The sequence below is a fragment of the Nycticebus coucang genome, chromosome 15 (genome assembly GCF_027406575.1).
Source record: "Nycticebus coucang isolate mNycCou1 chromosome 15, mNycCou1.pri, whole genome shotgun sequence".
NCBI classification, from domain to species: Eukaryota; Metazoa; Chordata; class Mammalia; order Primates; family Lorisidae; genus Nycticebus; species Nycticebus coucang.
Window position 1 is genome coordinate 30,863,570 of NC_069794.1, and position 12,823 is coordinate 30,876,392.

General features: G+C 34.0%; 1 protein-coding gene across 17 annotated transcripts in view; it reads left to right on the forward strand.

Annotated features, from left to right (window-relative positions):
* The window catches only part of RBM26 (RNA binding motif protein 26), a 105,196-nt gene that overhangs the window by 44,203 nt on the left and 48,170 nt on the right, over nucleotides 1-12,823 (forward strand). For 8 of the 17 annotated variants that reach the window (XM_053563378.1, XM_053563383.1, XM_053563377.1 and 5 more), the window contains exons 7-11: nucleotides 618-857; nucleotides 1,265-1,438; nucleotides 1,760-1,915; nucleotides 7,009-7,120; nucleotides 8,413-8,572. In XM_053563378.1, coding sequence (XP_053419353.1) covers nucleotides 618-857; nucleotides 1,265-1,438; nucleotides 1,760-1,915; nucleotides 7,009-7,120; nucleotides 8,413-8,572 — 842 coding nt within the window. The remainder of the gene's footprint in view (nucleotides 1-617; nucleotides 858-1,264; nucleotides 1,439-1,759; nucleotides 1,916-7,008; nucleotides 7,121-8,412; nucleotides 8,573-12,823) is intronic. The other 9 variants (XM_053563381.1, XM_053563394.1, XM_053563388.1 and 6 more) reach the window with 3 other exon arrangements.

A 12,823-nucleotide genomic window follows, 5' to 3' on the forward strand; every position in this document is an offset into this window, starting at 1 on the left:
TTAGAAATAAAAACCTTGTAAAGGACGAACGAACATAAATACGTTCAGAATGTATTTCAGAACGAACATAAATACATTCAAAACCTTTTATTGTGATTTTTTTTTCTTTAAAGTGTATAGGTTATCTGTATAATCACTTGTAAGAATTTGTATTACTATAAATAAGCAGGTAGATCTTATGAAGTGGTTAATTGTACTTTGCCCGATATTAAAAATATTTATATTTTTATTTATTTCTGTTTCTATTTTTCTTGAGACTCTCTTGAGTCTTCCTCTGTCACCCTGGGTAGTGCCATAATGTCATAGCTCACAGCAACCTTAAACTCTTGGATTCAAGCGATCTTCTTGCCTCTGCATCCCAAAAGGGTCTACAGGCGTCCACCACAATGCCCAGCTTTTTAGTAGAGACGGGGTCTCACACTTGCTCAGGCTGTTCTTGAACTCCTGAGCTCAGTCCACCTTCCTTGTCCTCCTACAGGGTAGGATTACAGGCATTAACCACCTTGCCCTGCCAAAAATATTTATATTTTAAAATATTGTTCTTTTGCTAACTTAGAGAAAAATTTATATTTCCAGTGCTTTTCACATATTTTTTTCTTTCTTTTTTTTTCTCATAGAAAAAGGTTTTTGTATGAGAGGAGACATGTGTCCCTTTGATCATGGAAGTGACCCAGTAGTTGTAGAAGATGTGAATCTTCCTGGTATGCTACCCTTCCCAGCGCAGCCTCCTGTTGTTGAAGGACCACCACCTCCTGGACTCCCTCCACCTCCACCAATTCTCACACCCCCACCTGTAAATCTTAGACCGCCAGTGCCACCTCCAGGTCCATTGCCACCCAGTCTCCCACCTGTCACAGGTAAGTAAACATGTTTGTTTGTTTGAAGTTATTATCTAACAATTCATAGTCTTTTTTTATAAAGTTTATATTTTGATGCTTAAATTAAAAGCATTTAAAGAAATCCCATAGATGCCCAGAAGACACTAAGAGCAGTATGCTCCTGTTTGGATTTACCTCCCCTTTTCAGCCTATGTCAGACTAGTTACTTTGGTTCATAGTGGCCTTGTAAATTCATGGATGGCACAGATCAGCCCTAGTTCCTGCAGTCCTTTATAGCTGAAGGCAAAACTGTTTTGGAATGTATTAAGGATAGTTTATCCTAGAAAACTAACTGTAAGAACTTGGTGTTTGTAGATAATATAGTTTGATAAATGAGAGTATTATATTTGGATGTACAATAACTTATTTTATTTGTTTACTTTCAGATGATATTTCTTATTCTTTGGTTTTGACAGGACCACCACCTCCACTTCCTCCTTTGCAGCCATCTGGCATGGATGCTCCTCCAAACTCTGCAACCAGTTCTGTTCCTACTGTAGTAACAACTGGCATTCATCACCAGCCTCCTCCTCCTGCTCCACCCTCTCTTTTTACTGCAGGTGCAGTTTTGGCCCTTTCTCTATTCATAATGTATTCTTCTACAGTTAAAATGTCTGGAGATGAATTGCTCTCTCAAGACTATTTTTTCTTCAAATTATATAGAATCAATGTGGGCATGATTAATACACATTAAATAAGCCTTCCATTAAGACTTAAAAAAAAACCCTGTATATTTTCTATAACTTTTTAAAATAAAACTAAGTTTTCTTTTTAATACGTATAAAACATTTATTATATAATGATAACATTATAGTTTACTTTTTCTGTTATTAATATTAAAAATTGCCAAGTAGAGTTTTATAATTGTTTTTTAATTGCAGTTTTTGTATTACCAGATACATATGACACAGATGGCTACAATCCTGAAGCCCCAAGCATAACAAACACTTCCAGACCTATGTACAGACACAGAGTGCATGCACAAAGGCCTAACTTGATAGGACTGACATCAGGGGATATGGATTTGCCACCCAGAGGTACTATGATTAATCTTCCTATAATTTTCATAATATCAAGAGAGAGAAAACATTTATGAGAAAACTGTTGGTCCTGTTTTTATTTATTGGATTAGATAAGGGATGGTGGTCTTGTTTATTTTCTGAATCCTTTTTGATCTTCAGTGACAGAAAAGGTAATGTGTGGTTTCATATTTGTGGTATTGTGGAATAGGGTGACATTTTCTAGTATTGAAGAGGGAAAGGAGTTTCACAAAAGTATTTATTTTCTCAGGTAGTTTTTTTGTGTGTATAGTATTATGTATCATCTGTAGTCTTAATTGGAAATTCTTGAGAGTAATGTTTTAGTTCTTAAAGATAAATTTACTGCTAATTTGGGTAATGAAATTACCTGTACAAACTAGTGTTTGGTATGTATTTTATTTTTGTTTACTTTTGGCATGTTGACATTTAACATTGCTGGGTATAATATTTTTAAACAAAGGAAATTTTATGTTAGGCAGTGACTCCATCTTTTAAAATTTTCTTAGAGGAGACAGACTTTTGGATGAAATAGCTAAAAAGTAAAGAGTTTAGACAGATAAAGTCACAAGGCCAAACAACACAGGTGGTATAATAGCGCTATAAACTGGTAAGTTTTAGAGGAGGTAGAGAGTTGATTTTAATTTGAAAGATACATAGCATTTCCTACAGCCTACCCTTCCCTGTATCTATTATAACTTTAGATACAGGGAAGCAAAGAATTGTCAGACATTATAGAAAATATTGCCTGGCTGAAAAAAAATGTTATTTCCTAACTACCTCAGTTAACTTTTAAATCCCATTTTCTTCCAGTCTTCCTTTGCTGCTCCACCTAATTAGAATAATAAAATCATGCCTCATTAGTTGCGAATTAAAGTCCAATTTATTTAAATAAGCAGCCGTGCCCAATGTGGTTAAGTAAACTTGTGATTACTTATATTACTTTGTGGTTTTTAAAAATTTTTATTGAAAGGTATCAGATTCTGAGCATCTTCCTTGAATGTTTGAAGAACTTTTTGTGATGAAGTATAAGGAATATTTTGATTTAAATTTGCATGTCCTTTGAGATTATAGGACATCTGGTGTGAATGTCCTCTTCACCCATCTTTTAAATTCTCCTTGAATTTAAGTTGTCATTAACAATAACAACAACAAAATTTAAGGGATGTACTTACAGACTACTTGTAATTGAAAAATAGTCACTCAAGATTATAGGTGTTTGTTTTGATTACCCATTTCCTGAATCACTCTCCCACTTAGCTGGTTCACATAAAACCTCTTTCCTTCTTTGGGGCAGTATTTAGCACTTACTTTCTTTTATCATACCAATATTTGTTGCTGTTACTGGGAACCCTCAGTTCAAGTCATCTCTTTCTTTTGCTTCCACTATAAATCGATATTGACCCATTTCAATGCCAGGTCAATTTCTGATTGTGATTGAGGGAAGGAAGAGGAATCAAACCTCTTACATGTAGCGAAGTCTTAACATGTAGAAGTTAGAGTTATGGTAATTTGAGCTTTTCTTACATATAGTTACAAATTACAGAAAGTGGTCCTATTGGCCATATTGTCTAGCATACCTCCTTAAAAATTTTGAATGCCTTCTCTCATGAATCATTCATTACTGTACATAGTGATCATTTTAGTACTGTTCTTTAGTTACATCATATACTATTTTTATGAGCTGGCTTAGGAATATTCTCCATAACTAAGTGTTTTTATGTATCAAACAGCTGATTTAACAGCCCATTTACTTTTTTTTGAGACTGAGTTCCATTCTGTTGTCCTGCTAGAGTGCAGTGGTATCATCATACTTCACTGCAGCCTCAAACTTCGGGACTCAAGTGATTCTTCGGCCCCTAGCAAGAAAGTGTAGAATAGCTGGAACTACAAGCTTGTGTCACCCATCACACCTGGCTAATTTTTCTATTTTGTTTTTGTTTTTTTTTTTTTTTAGAGACTGGGTCTTGCTTTTACTTAGGTTGGTTTCTAACCCCAGATTTCAAGTGATTGTCCTTCTTCAACCTCCCACAGTGCTGAAATTACAGGCTTGAGCCACTATTCCCAACCTTTAACCCATTTCAATTGAAGATAGCTTACAGTACTTTTATTTCCTTGTCTTTTTTTCAGTTCTTTCCCTCTTCCCTCCATATGTTCTCCACTGTTCTCTATTTGGGTTTCAAATTTATAGTCTTGGATTGTGACCAATATATAAAAGCTTATAATATTAATTACTATACATTTCTGATATCCTGTAGATGGCCTTAATTTAAATTTGTCAAAGATTATTATGTGATACTTTTAAGTGTAATACTTTAAATCTTAATGGGGCTTATCCTTATTAAACATTTAAAAAATTTTAGGCCCCTTTAATATGTTGGAATTACTAATATAAAAGTGACCTAGAAGCCCTGACAATCATTTTTTCCAGAGTTTTAAGGAGGTAAAGAACTTGATAGATGATCACATGGCTGGATATAGGCAGGAGAATTAATCATTCAAGAAAAACAATTCTGGTGCTTTTAAAGCAGAAAAACAAAAAGGATATAGAAGGGAAACACATTACCTATTAACTATTAGCAACATTTGCCAATTATATACCAAGAAGAATTGCTTTTGTTAATACTTAACCTTTTTAAAAATAAATAACTAATGAAAGGGAATCTAAATGAGAGAGAATACAGATGAGTTGGCGCAAACCGCTTTTCCATTACTAGAGGGAAAATCACATTATTGCCTCTCAGTGAGTTTTCAGGCACAGAACATACTAATGTGAAAAACAAAAATGATAATGGATAACTCACAGATTATTCAAAAGGGCCAGTGAACCAGGTTTGGGAGACAGGTATGGAACCAAAAATCCTATTGTAGAACTGGGCCTATGAAGATACTACTAGGCAAAGAAACTATAGATTATTCTGTGAACATTATCAATGCTACATACAGGATGTTTTCACCCTATGTGCTTAGGGTGAGAATCTGCCAAAGAAAGAGGATAGTACAGCACATGTAAGCTATGGTACATTTGAGAAACTCAAAGGACCTTGTGACTAAAACAGCAAATAAGGGCTGTAAAGGGAGGGAAGAGGCCCATTAAAGGCATTTGAAGAGTTCTGAAATAGAGGTGGATAGTAGCTAGACTAGGGTAAATAACAGAGAGAAGTGAAAAGATTTAAGTTTAGTAGAAGGAATTAACAAACTTTAACTTGCTAAATTGTGGAACTTAGGATGGAAGTAATGGAGAGGGTGAAATGAGTCAAAGATTTCTATCTTGGATAATTGGACAGATAATAATAATACCTTTCTTTGAGAAGAACAGATTTGATAGGAAGATAAACGCATTTTGGGAAGTGTTTAATTTGTTGTGCCTGTAGGTCACTTGAGTAGAGAGATATTCAATGGGAGATAGAATATGGAAGTCTGAGGTTCATGAGGTTTTCTTTTTTGTAAATGGAGTAGTAATTTGAATTGTAACGTTTAAATGTTGATGGAAGTGCTGCCAGTGTTGTGGGAAAGGTAGAAAATGGAGGAAAGAAGCTGGGCTCTGGGGCATTGGTTTTGAGTCTCTTGTGTATATGATACATGCAGAGTCAAGAATCACATATAGTTGAGGTGATTGGGGAAATGATGATTTCATTAGTAGAAATGTTGTAGAAAGATAAAAAGTAGATTTAATATGAAGATAATTGATTGTTAATCATGCTGAGTTCTGAAACACACACATAGGATTTCCAGAACAAGATGGCCAGATAAAACCAAGAAGTTAAATTTAGGACTAGTGCTCAGAGCAAAGTCCTTGTAGGGTCTAGAGATTAATATGACCTTCTGCATGGAGATCATAGTTCTAGCTATGAGAGAAATTGTGCTGAAACAAATTCTAAATTCTTTTGGTTACTTGTATGTGTTTAGAAATATGCAAGAATAGGATTTTATACAATCAATTTGTTTTCCTGCAAAAAGGGAATTTTAAAATTATATTTTTCTGTGTGGTAAATTAAGATTTACATGTTTTAAACTTTGGACTTATTTGGGAATAACAGGTTAAATGTATTATGTTCATAAAATGCCATCTAAGTGAATGTAAAATGCTGAAAGGAGATCTTGACAGCTCTTTTGCACACTGCATTTCAGTCTTGAATATTTTCCATTTTAAATCAAATATGTTTACATTTTGTTATTTAAATAAGCAGCTAACTTCAATCACATCACTAAGTTATCAGTTCTCAGGGGTCATAGTGTTAAACTTTGAATCTTCTAGATTGTGCATTTGATTTCAGATCTAATGTAAAGCCTCAAGAGGATTTGTTATTTATTTATGGGAAGGGTTATGGCAGATGGGAACAGTGCTGCGGTTTTACTCTCTAAAAAGTGGCTTACAGAATCACATTTTAATTTGGTGTGTGAGAATTATTGATTCTTCACATTAGGGTGTGAGGAATAAAATATTGAAATAAGTTAATTCTCTTAGATTCTTATATTTGAATGTATATTAGTCTTCCTTTGTCTGTGAGTGATGCATTCCAAGACCCCTAATGAATGCCTAAAATGGATAGTACCAAATCTTAAAAATACTATACTTTTCCTGTACATACTTACTTTTGATAAAGTTCAATTTATAAATTAGGAGCAGTAAGAGATTAACAACAATATCTAATAAAACATTTAAAACAATGTACTGTAACAAAGTTTATGTGAAGAGAGTTCCTTTTTCTCTCTCAAAATATCTTATACTGTACTCACCCTTCTTCATATGATGATGTGAGATGATAAAACTGCCTGTGAGATGAAATGAAGTAATAGAGCAGAATGGCTTGTGTTTTTATCATGCCACTCACAATAACATGTAATTTAAAATTTATTGTTTATTTCTGCAATTTTCCATTTAAAATTTTGGACTGTGATTAACTGTGGGTGACCGAAACAGTGAAAAGCAAAACCATGGATAAGGAGAATTATTGTACATTTATTTCTATTTCCTCTAAAAGATAACTATTTGGACAAAAAGCTAGAACTTTTCAATACAAATTTAAGGAAGTAGTTACTTTAAACAGAAATTAACCTGCTTTATTTCATTTTCTTTTGTTTTAAAACAGAAAAGCCTCCTAATAAAAGCAGTATGAGGATAGTAGTGGATTCAGAATCAAGGAAAAGAACCATTGGTTCAGGGGAGCCTGGAATTCCTACAAAGAAGACTTGGTTTGATAAGTAAGCTGGCAGAATTGAGGAATTTAATTGTGCCTTGATTTGGGGGATCATTGCTGTATTATTATGGCAATATAGTATTTTTTTCCATAAAACAATTCTCTTTTGTAGGTAATTTTCAACTAAAGTGTAAGTTATTTTCTAAAAATTTGAAAGTAAGTTGTCTAATACTAGAAAGGCATTTTATTATAGAAATGATCTGATAGTTGAGGATCATTTTTCTTTCTATTTCCCCCTTCTCCAAAAGAAAAAAAAACTGTCCTTCATCTTGATTTGTCATTGGGTACTAGCTGTATAGAGGATAGTCAGGGGCCTCACATCATTAGGAAAAGGAGATGTGGATTAGGTCTGGCAAGAGACTTTTTTTGCCAGAAAAAGTCCTATTAGAAGCTAGAAAAGGCTTTTGGGGACCTTGCGTAGGTCAGATAGGCATTGAGTTGTCAAGGAAAGTCTTTGGAGAAAGGAGTAAGGAATCAAAATGGAGAGGGATGTGTGATTCATTTATAAATTTGTGTGTATCAGCAGAGATTAGGATTGTACTTTTAGAGCTTAAACATCTGTTTAATAATGAATAGCTTCTAATTCAGCGGTTCTCATTGCGGCATTAGGAAGGTTGAGAACCACTGTTAATTCTTTGTGATTAATTCTGTGATTTTAAGGCACAGAGTATAATCGCTCTGGGTCACAGTTTTGTCCTTTTTTCAAGTGTCAAATATATGACCTACAGTTCCTACACATTCTCTCTCTTTTTTTTTTTTTTTTTCTTTGCAGTTTTTGGCCAGGGCTGGGTTTGAACCCACCACCTCCGGCATATGGGGCCAGTGCCCTACTCCTTTGAGCCACAGGCGCTGCACTACACATTTTTTTTTAAGGCTCAAAAGAGGTTGAGACAGTCACAGAAAATACAATTTAAAATCAAATATAAAATATTATATTGTCATAACAATATAGCAAAATATAAGATGCATTTCAGTAAACTAGCTATTACAGAAAAGGAATAAAGGTTATATTTGCTAATTGACTAAAAGAGGGTTATAGAATCTTTCCTTCTAAGAATGTTAAATAGGAACAAATCAGAAGTGGAAAGTAACAAAGTGACAGATGCTAACACTACTAATTTGGAAAATCTTTTTTTGGAAAAAAAAATTGAAATTCCTTTATGAATCAGTATATTCAGTTTTGGGGAAAAAAATTGAACTTATTTGGCATCCATTGTGCATGTGTAAAATTTCTTTTGTGGTTTTATACTTACCAGGAATTATAAATGTATTGATGAACTTGAATTTTGTTTGCAGACCAAATTTTAATAGAACAAACAGCCCAGGCTTTCAGAAAAAGGTTCAATTTGGAAACGAAAATACCAAACTTGAACTTAGAAAAGTTCCTCCAGAATTAAATAATATCAGCAAGCTTAATGAACATTTTAGTCGGTTTGGAACCTTAGTTAACTTACAGGTAAGAATCATACAATTGTCTGTTGTTTATTGTGTCTGCATAATTGTTTAGGGAGCATAATGTGATAAAACTGCATTTATAAAGGAATATTATGGAAAATTTGTTAATATTCTAAATTTGGAAAATAGGACATGAAATAGAATTTTACCTTTTAGAAAAAATGTGATTTTTGAGTTTTTTACATTCAAAAGTCAGGAATTTTGATTGATCGTATCATTATCAACTTTCTACATAATAGAAACTGTCATAAAATTACAGTGGAGTTAAAATAATCACACTTATAAAATCTAACCTTATCAGTTTCTGAAAATCATTTCACCTCAATACTTCATACTTTTGCCACTTCTGTGATGGGATATGTTTAACAGACTTTGGGGGCTCAAATAACCATGTAATCTGTAATTAATTTAAACATACTCTTTACCACTTTTGAACATACTTAAAGATAAGTGACAGAGCAATTTGTATTTGACTTCACCTAAAATTAAACCGTGGCTTGGATGTAGATGACGTGTGGTTTTTTAATATTGAGTTTATATTATGTGTTACGTTGAAAGTCTTACCACCTTATTATATGTAGTGATCTTTGAACTAGAATAATTTATGTTTAATAATCCAATTAAAAATAAGTAAATTTTCAGAGGATACAGCTCATCATAAGTTCAACATTTGGAAAATTTTGTTTTATTGCCATTAAAAAGTTCTGTTATGAAAATAATAGAGGGAAAAAACTCTGTTTTCTTAGGGGCAGAGCAATAGAGATATATAGTGTTTTGTTTATTTTTAGGCCGAACCCAGTCTAGAGTGCAGTGGTATCATTAGAGCTTACTGCAACCTCAAACTCCTGAGCTGTTGATCTTCCCACTTCAGCCTCCCAAATGGGGGACTGTAGGCATATGCCACTACACCAGGCTAATTTTTGTTTCTTTATTTTGTTAGAGATACTAAAATAAACAAAGTAGCCTTGCTACTGCCCAGGCTGGTCTTGTTGAAGACCAGCTATTGCCTAGGCTGGTCTTGAACTCCTGCTTGCAAGTGATCTTCCTGTCTCAACCTTCCAAAGTGCTGGGATTACAGGCATGAGCCACCATGCCTGGCAACATATATAGAATTTCAAGGAAACTCTTTGTGTTCTTTATATTCTCTTACCCATGTATAACTACATTATTGTTAATAATTTACCATGTGATATTCTAGTTTGTTGTAAATTTCTGTATCCATACACAAACTTCAAATTTAAAGATATCTATGTGCCCATAGATCTTGTAGTTATTTACTTCATCTTGAGTATCTTTTTATGGTAATTTGATTTGATTTATCATATTTACATCTATATATAAAAAAGTTTTCAGGGCATTCCTATACAGTTACTAGACTGGTAATATTAATTTAAAACATCCCTCAAAGCTGAGGAGCAAAACAGCTTTGTTCTGTTTGGATTTACTCAATTACTGGTGAGGTCAATACTTTCTCTTTATTACTGCTTTTGCTGTATCTGCATACTGCCTGCATTATTGTTTATAACGTGTGTTTTTCGAAAGCAGTTCAACCCTTTAGCTTCTTTCTAATTAAACATTGGTGGAATTAATGTTTTTAAACTCTAACAAATGTATGATTATTAAAATACTACCTAAAATGATTCTTGTAATTAATATTTATTGACAACTTTCAACTGTATATTCTCTGTTGTACATGAATCATTATTTAATTCTTAAAATATCACTATGGAGTGTATTTTATTATTATTTATACTGTAGAACAGACACAGAAAGGTTAAATAACTTGTTCATGCTCGTGTAAGAACAGCAGCCAAAACTTGAGGCAGTCAGTTTTAACTTAGACTGTGCCCTTAATCTCCATTCTTTGTTGCTGCATGTCTCCTGTGGTTTATATACATATACAACACTTTGAAAAATGCTGCTGTTATTGAAAGAAAACATTTGAAATGAAAAGCTTTGGGTTTATTACTTGTTAGTGTGTGGGTATATAAAATCTTTGAAATAACAACAGATGCCACAGAGATACAAGAGATTATCTCTGACAACTACAAGAAACTCTATGCCCAGAAAGTTGACAATATGAAGGAAATGGATCAATATTTGGAATCACCCTCTCCCTAGACTTAGCCAGGAACAAATAGATTTCCTGAACATACCAATTTCAAGCATTGAGATCAAAGAAACAATAAAAAGTCTCCCCATGAAAAAATGCCCTGGTCCAGATTGCTTCACACCAGAATTCGGTCAAACCTTCAAGGACGAGCTTATTCCCATGCTACAAAAATTATTCCAAAAAACTGAGGAGAAAGGGATCTTTCCCAACACATTCTACAAAGCAAACACCACTCTGATAGTAAAACCAGGAAAAGACCCAACTACAAAGGAGAACTACAGACCAATTTCACTAATGGATATAGATGCAAATATTCTCAACAAAATCCTAGCCAATAGATTACAGTTTCTCATCAAAAATGTCATACACCATGATCAAGTAGGTTTCCTCTCAGGGATGCAAGGCTGGTTTAACATGAAAGTCCATAACTGTAATCCACCATATCAACAGAAGCAAAAAAAAAGACCATATGATCCTCTCAATAGATGCAGAAAAACATTTTATAAAATCCAGCATCCTTTTCTGATTAGAACACTAAAGATATAGGCATACGTGGCACAATTCTTAAACTGATTGAAGCCATCTATGACAAACCAACAGGTAATATTTTACTAAATGGAGTAAAACTGAAAACTTTTCCACTTAGAACTGGAACAAGACAAGGTTGTCCTCTATTGCCACTACTATTCAACATAGTGCTGGAAGTTCTAGCCAATACAATCAGGCAAGACATGGAAATAAAGGGCATCCACATGGAAGCACCGGAAGTGAAACTCTCTCTCTTTAGCAGTAATATGGCTTATACTTAAGAAAACCCCAAAGACTCCTGGAAGTGATAAAAAAATACAGCAATGTTCACAAATCACTAGCCTTTGTATATGCCAGTAACAACCAAGATGAGAAGCTAATTAAGGACACAATCCCCTTCACAGTAGTTTGAAAGAAAATGAAATACCTAGGAATATACCTACCCAAAGAGGTGAAGGACCTCTACAAAGAAATTATGAAACCCTAAGAAAAGAAATAGCAGAAGACATTAATGGAAGAACATACCATGCTCATGGCTGGGAAGAATCAACATTCTTAATATGTCTATACTTCCCAAAGCAATCTACAGATTCAATGCCATCCCTATTAAAATACCAACATTGTGCTTTCAAGACTTGGAAAAAATAATTCTTCGTTTTATATGGAACCAGAAAAAAACCTGGATAGCTAAGGTGGTAATAAAAACAAAGCCAGGGGCACCAGACAGATTTTAGGCTGTACTACAAAGCCATAGTGATCAAAACAGCATGATATTGGCACAAAAACAGAGACAAAGACATGGAACAGAATAAAAAATCAGGAGATGAAGCTAACATCTTACAGCCATCTAATCTTTGATAAACCAAACAAGAACATACAATGGGGGAAAGAATCCCAATTCAATAAATGGTGCTGGGAGAACTGGATTATCTACGTGTAAAAGACTGAAACCGGACCCACATCTTTCTCCACTCACAAAAATTGATTCAAGATGGATAAAAGACCTAAATTTAAGGCATGAAATGATAAAAAATCCTTAAGGAAAGCATGAGAAAAACACTTGACAATATCAGCCTGGGGAAAGACTTTCTGAAGAAGACTCCCAATGGCAATTGCAGCAACAACAACAGATAAACAAATGGGACTTAATTAGACTGAAAAGCTTCTGTACAGTTAAGGAGGCAACAAGCAGAGCAAATAGGTAACCTTCATAATGGGAAAGGATATTTGCATATTTTGAATCAGACAAAAGCTTGATAACTAGGGTCTTAGAGAACTCAACATGAAAAAAGTCAACAATCCCTTATATCAATAGGCAAGAAAGATGAACAGAACCTTCTCTAAAGAAGACAAATGGCTAACAAACATGAAAAATGCTTATCATCCCTAATTATTAGAGAAATGCAAATCAAAACCACCCTGAGATATCAAACCCCAGTGAAAATGGCCCATATCACAAAATCTCCAAACTGCAGATGCTAGTGTGGATGTGGAGAGAAGGGAACACTTTTCTACTGCTGCTAACTATTACAACCCTTTTGGAAGGAAGTACAGTGAACCCTCAAAGAACTCAAACTAGACCTCCCATTTGATCCTGCAATCCCATTATTG